Source organism: Diaphorina citri, unplaced genomic scaffold, assembly GCF_000475195.1.
Source record: "Diaphorina citri unplaced genomic scaffold, Diaci psyllid genome assembly version 1.1 scaffold1735, whole genome shotgun sequence".
NCBI classification, from domain to species: domain Eukaryota; kingdom Metazoa; phylum Arthropoda; class Insecta; order Hemiptera; family Psyllidae; genus Diaphorina; species Diaphorina citri.
The window spans coordinates 59580-65252 of NW_007379161.1; the positions used below are offsets into that span (position 1 = coordinate 59580).

General features: G+C 38.3%; 2 protein-coding genes across 2 annotated transcripts in view; both read left to right on the forward strand.

Annotated features, from left to right (window-relative positions):
• The window catches only part of LOC103517056 (putative GPI-anchor transamidase), a 13756-nt gene extending 11417 nt beyond the window's left edge, over positions 1–2339 (forward strand). The window contains exons 2-4 of the mRNA XM_017447307.2: positions 1091–1382; positions 1756–1804; positions 2129–2339. Coding sequence (XP_017302796.2) covers positions 1091–1382; positions 1756–1804; positions 2129–2339 — 552 coding nt within the window. The remainder of the gene's footprint in view (positions 1–1090; positions 1383–1755; positions 1805–2128) is intronic.
• Positions 2340–2480: 141 nt separating this feature from the next.
• Positions 2481–5190, forward strand: LOC103517057. The gene is made up of 5 exons (XM_026829291.1): positions 2481–2704; positions 3438–3594; positions 3721–4249; positions 4381–4548; positions 4743–5190. The coding sequence occupies exons 1-4, from the start codon at positions 2572–2574 to the stop codon at positions 4531–4533; spliced, it is 972 nt and encodes a 323-aa protein (XP_026685092.1). The 5' UTR covers positions 2481–2571; the 3' UTR covers positions 4534–4548; positions 4743–5190.
• Positions 5191–5673: the final 483 nt, after the last annotated feature.

Sequence of the window (5673 nt, forward strand, 5' to 3'; positions counted from 1 at the left end):
TTTTTTCGTAGGAATCGACCTTTTATTAATAATATTTTCCCAATTGCAACTCCTCCATTAATTCCTTGAGGGAAAGCCTAGTGACAGGTTCAATTCCCGCCCGGGGCAAACTATATACTTTTTACGTCGCCTTGCCGCCCCCTCCCAGCGTGCCGCCCTGTTCGGAGGAATAGTTTCAAGAAGCCTCAATCTGGAGCGGCCTAGTCCCTCCTATCGTGATGGATATCCTATCCGGGTATTGAACTCAGAAATAAAAACACGGTTGATGGAATTTTGAATTTTGTTTTATTTCCTATTCACGTTTCACATTCTGGCATTTTCAGTTTCTTCTTAAAATTTCACGTTTGGACTTTGAGGGCTCATTTCGAAGCTAATCTTCGTTGTTGGAATTTTGAGGATTTCTTCTGAAATTTTGTGGACATCTTTTGAATACCTCCTGGAATTTTGTGGACATCTTGTGAATACCTCCTGGAATTTTGTGGACATCTTTTGAATACCTTCTGAAATTTTGTGGACATCTTTTGAATACCTCCTGGAATTTTGTGGATCAAGAAGTCCTTGGCATTACTAAGAACCTCCTTTATTAATTATGTCAACTCTATAAAGTTTTGTTTATACACTGGTAATGCCGCCACTGGTCGCTACTCGATTAAAGTACCTACTCCATTGTCCTCACGAGGCTGAGAGCACCTTGTACCTACTCCAAACACAGCCGAAAAAAACTTCGATCCCGCCGGGAATCGAACCCGGACCTCCGACATGTTAGTGTGATAGCCACGTAGGTTTACCACTTTTATTAAAATACATCTGTTATAATGTATGTAATATACATATAGTGTAATAACTAATAACAATATCGGGGCTAGCCCAATATAAGATATTGATAAGATAATTAAGATATTATTAATTATTTTCAGGCGAAACACTCCAACAACTGGGCAGTCCTAGTGGACACCTCTCGGTTTTGGTTCAACTACCGTCACGTTGCCAATGTATTATCCATCTACCGTAGTGTCAAACGTCTTGGCATACCAGACAGCCATATAATCCTCATGATTGCCGATGACATGGCTTGTAACCCGATTTTCAGGCGAAACACTCCAACAACTGGGCAGTCCTAGTGGACACTTCTCGGTTCTGGTTCAACTACCGTCACGTTGCCAATGTATTATCCATATACCGTAGTGTCAAACGTCTTGGCATACCAGACAGCCATATAATCCTTATGATTGCCGATGACATGGCTTGTAACCCAAGGAACCCGAGACCGGCCACAGTGTTCAATAATGCCAACCAACATATAGATGTGTACGGGGAGGATGTGGAGGTGGACTATAGAGGATATGAAGTCACTGTGGAGAACTTTATAAGACTACTAACAGGTGGGTAATTGACTTTACGAATGCTCCAAATCTTGGCAGAGAATCTTTCCCCTGGAGATCGTTTTTGAAAGAAATGAGTAAACAAGTGGTATCCTGAGATAATTGTGTAAAACTTGAATTTATTGTAATACATACCTACCTACCTACTATTTTAATAAAACCTGCCTCGCTGGTGTAGTGGTCAAGACTCTCGCCTGGCAAACAGGAGGGCGTGAGTTTAATCCCAGCCAAGGTATGGAAATTTATCCTCAATATAATTTGAGAATTTGACCACAATAATAGCCGACTGCTGGAGTAAAGGGACTTTTCAGTACTATGCGAGCAGTATATAAACACTACTATTAATCTCATTTTTGTTTTATTTCCCTTACAGGTCGACTACCCCCATCTACTCCACGAATAACTTCCCCACAAATAATGATGTAGACTTTATGTATAGAACTTTGAAAAGTAATTACAGGCCATACAAGTGAGTTACTTGTGTAATTTTTATTACATTGAGATGAAAATATTTCAAATTTATACGCACCCTTTGGTCCTTTCATAGAGGTCTTATCAGACCAATATTTGCACTTGTAATTTGGATAGAGACTTGAAACTTGAAAGGATAATTTCGTGCGTTTGTTAGAAAATATGGCATATTTTAAAGTTCCGTTGAACCCTTTCTTTACATTTTATTGAGAAAATTACCATAAATTCAGATATTGCTCTAAAAATAGCACAGAAAATTAGAAAATAGCAACAAGTGTCCTGACAGATGAAGGCAGTAACATCCTCATCTATCTAACAGGACATGGTGGTGATGGGTTCCTCAAGTTTCAGGACTCTGAAGAAGTTACCTCTCAGGAGTTAGGGGATGCACTGGAACAGATGTGGCAGAAGAGGAGATACCATGAGGTGAGAGCTTGCAATAGATATAGAGAGGTCACAGTGATAGTCACATATCAGAGGAAGTGACTTCCCAAGAGTTAGGGGATGCTTTGGAGCAGATGTGGCAGAAGAGGAGATACCATGAGGTGAGAGATTGCAATAGATATAGAGAGGTCACAGTGATAGTCACATATCAGAGGAAGTGACCTCTCAGGAGTTAATTATTTGATGTCTGTGTACATTTCTTCAATCTGCCCCCTCCTTTGATTTATTTGATTAATTCTGTGTCATTAATTCCTTTTTCTGTACGTTCATCAAAATGGTTGAAGAACTTCTCATTGAAAAAGTGAGGGGGTATTCCTTTCTGTACGACTCAAAACAAAAGCATTATCGGGATTCCAACATCCGTCAAGCAGCCTGGGAGGAAATCGGTAAAGAACTCCAAATGTCAGGTAAGTCCTATTTATTTATTTTCATTTCCAGTTTATTATTAATTCACTACTGTGTCAATTATCATTAATTGTACCTCTCCTATCAACATCTGTATTGCCACATAACTAAACTGAACCATAACCCAAACAAAAGTAATCCTTAATTTGCTGTAGGTGGTGACATTTGTTATCAGGACCAATATTATTCATCCATATCCGTTGGACATTGTCTCACAAACATCAAAGACACACAATACTGATTCCCAACCCTGAAGCAGTTCTTAGTCACCAAAAATATTAAACCATTATCGGGATTCCAACATCCGTCAAGCAGCCTGGGAGGAAATCGGTAAAGAACTCCAAATGTCAGGTAAGTCCTATTTATTTATTTATTTTCATTTCCAGTTTATTATTAATTCACTACTGTGTCAATTATCATTAATTGTACCTCTCCTATCAATTCTGTATTGCCACATAACTGAACTGAACCATAACCCAAACAAAAGTAATCCTTAATTTGCTGTAGGTGGTGACATTTGTTATCAGGGCCAATATTCATCCATATCCGTTGGACATTGTCTCACAAACATCAAAGACACATCAATGCTGATTCCCAACCCTGAGGCAGTTCTTAGTCACCAAAAATATTAAACACAAACATATTTGCTTTGTTAATATTTAATGAGGAAAATTTGAATCTAATTTTTTTTAGGTACCTAACTGATTCATTTTTTGAACTACATTTTATTTCCAGGGTCTGCTGCCAAGGACATGTGGGACAAGTTGAGAAGATGTTTAATCAATGCAAGAAACAGATCCTTCGAGGCCAAAAAAAGTGGCACCAAAAAGAAAGTTGTATGGAAATTTGAAGAACAGATGTCTTTTTTAGTACCACACCTTGAGTCCAGAAAGTGAGTTTAGAAATAGATTAGTTTTCCATAAAGTCTGCCTGCATACCTACACAAGTCAATATCTGCACAATAAATACATACCTACTACCTACCTAATATATTTCTTTTTTTGCGGGGCATTTTCAGGATAAACAATAAATTAAGTGAAACTCAACAAGAATTAGAATTTGATACTCAGCATATCCTGGACTTTGAAACTCACCATCACAACCACAATAGCATTGATTTAGAAGGAAATGATAGCCCTGCATTTGGAGAACATGATGCCCAATCTCAGCAAACTACAGCTGCACATATCAACGAGACTGTGGAAATGCCACAACCAAAGAAAAGGAAAGAACACAACTCATTGTCTGTTCAACACCAATTCGATATTTTGAAGGAAAGTACTGCTCTTAGGAAGGAATATGAGGAAAATGGTCAATCTCTAGGATCACAAGGTCTGAGAGATATGGATGAAATGGATTTGTTCTTTCTCAGTATGTCTAGAATGACTAAGAAACTGCCAAAGCTTGAACAAGCACGAATTAAACTTCAATTGAGTAATTTGGTATTGCTGGCAGAAATACAAGAACAAGAATCAAACTCTTCAAATATGAACTCACGGCATGATAATGTTCGACCACACTTGTCCAGAACTAGGGATATATCTCAGGTTGGCACCTCAACACCAAGATCAACAGCCACCAGCCCTAGTGAACCTCATCCTATATTACTTGATCCAAATGGTGTATCTTTCTCAGCAACTGATGACTACGAGGGCTGCGAACTAGGGATATATCTCAGGTTGGCACCTCAACACCAAGATCAACAGCCACCAGCCCTAGTGAACCTCATCCTATATTACTTGATCCTAATGGTGTATCTTTCTCAGCAACTGATGACTACGAGGGCTCTTCAAGTCTGGTAAAAATTGAGGAAAGAAGTATTTTTAATTGAAACTCCAATTCAATTGAACTAGGGATATATCTCAGGTTGGCACCTCAACACCAAGATCAACAGCCACCAGCCCTAGTGAACCTCATCCTATATTACTTGATCCGAATGGTGTATCTTTCTCAGCAACTGATGACTACGAGGGCTGTTCAAGTCTGGTAAAAATTGAGGAAAGAAGTATTTTTAATTGAAACTCCAATTCATTTGTAATCGTAATCTTGGACTCTTTTGAGGATATTGTATGTGATCAGTTGATTTACAAACCTCTTTGTACCATCATTCTAAGGCCCCATAAAGCACCTTAAAAAATGCATTTAAACGCATTCTGACAAAACGAGAATCACCGAACGACTTTTGAATAAGCCCAAATGAAAGAGGAGAGTCACTTTGGAATTTATTGGGACTTTTTCCATTTCCTTACTTTGTTTTTTAAACGAAAAATGAGATTTTACCAACGGATGAAATCCATTTTTGCCAGATTAGTGAATGACCCAAAAGGTGTTTGGTTCGAATGACTGTCAAATCACAACTAATGTCAACATCAACTTGAATTTTTGTTCAGATGCCTAGAAAAGAATGGCCTATCCAGCCGTGTATTCCATTTTGTACTAGTTTCTCTTCTTCTTCCATTTTTACCAGACTTATCGAACACCCCACGTATATGTACCCAAAATTTTCCGATTCCTAAAATCCGATCTGTAGGATTCCTAAAAAAATGGAAACTATGCATATTCCCGAAAAGGCCAGTTTCGTTCCTACATTTTTTTTTTTTTTTTTTTTTTTTACATTGACACTGTTTCTTGGTTGAAAATTTAGCACCTCCCTATATTCGAACTGATTGTTTCATACAAAATGTAAATAAAAACAAAGGAATTTTAATTGTGGTAAGCCTCCATGCTTGTCACAAATATCGTTCCCCACTTAATATTAATACACTACAGCACTACACTATTTCGTTACTTGACTTATACTCGAACCACCAACCCTCAGATTTAGAGTCCACCATGCTAACCACTACAGAAGATGGTGTGAGACGTGAGAGCATGTGACGTGAGGGCAGTGTGTTTCCACCTTTATCCCTTTCGGCATTAACTCAGAAATGTTTTTACTGTCACCTCAACCCTTCCACAATTAAATAACGAA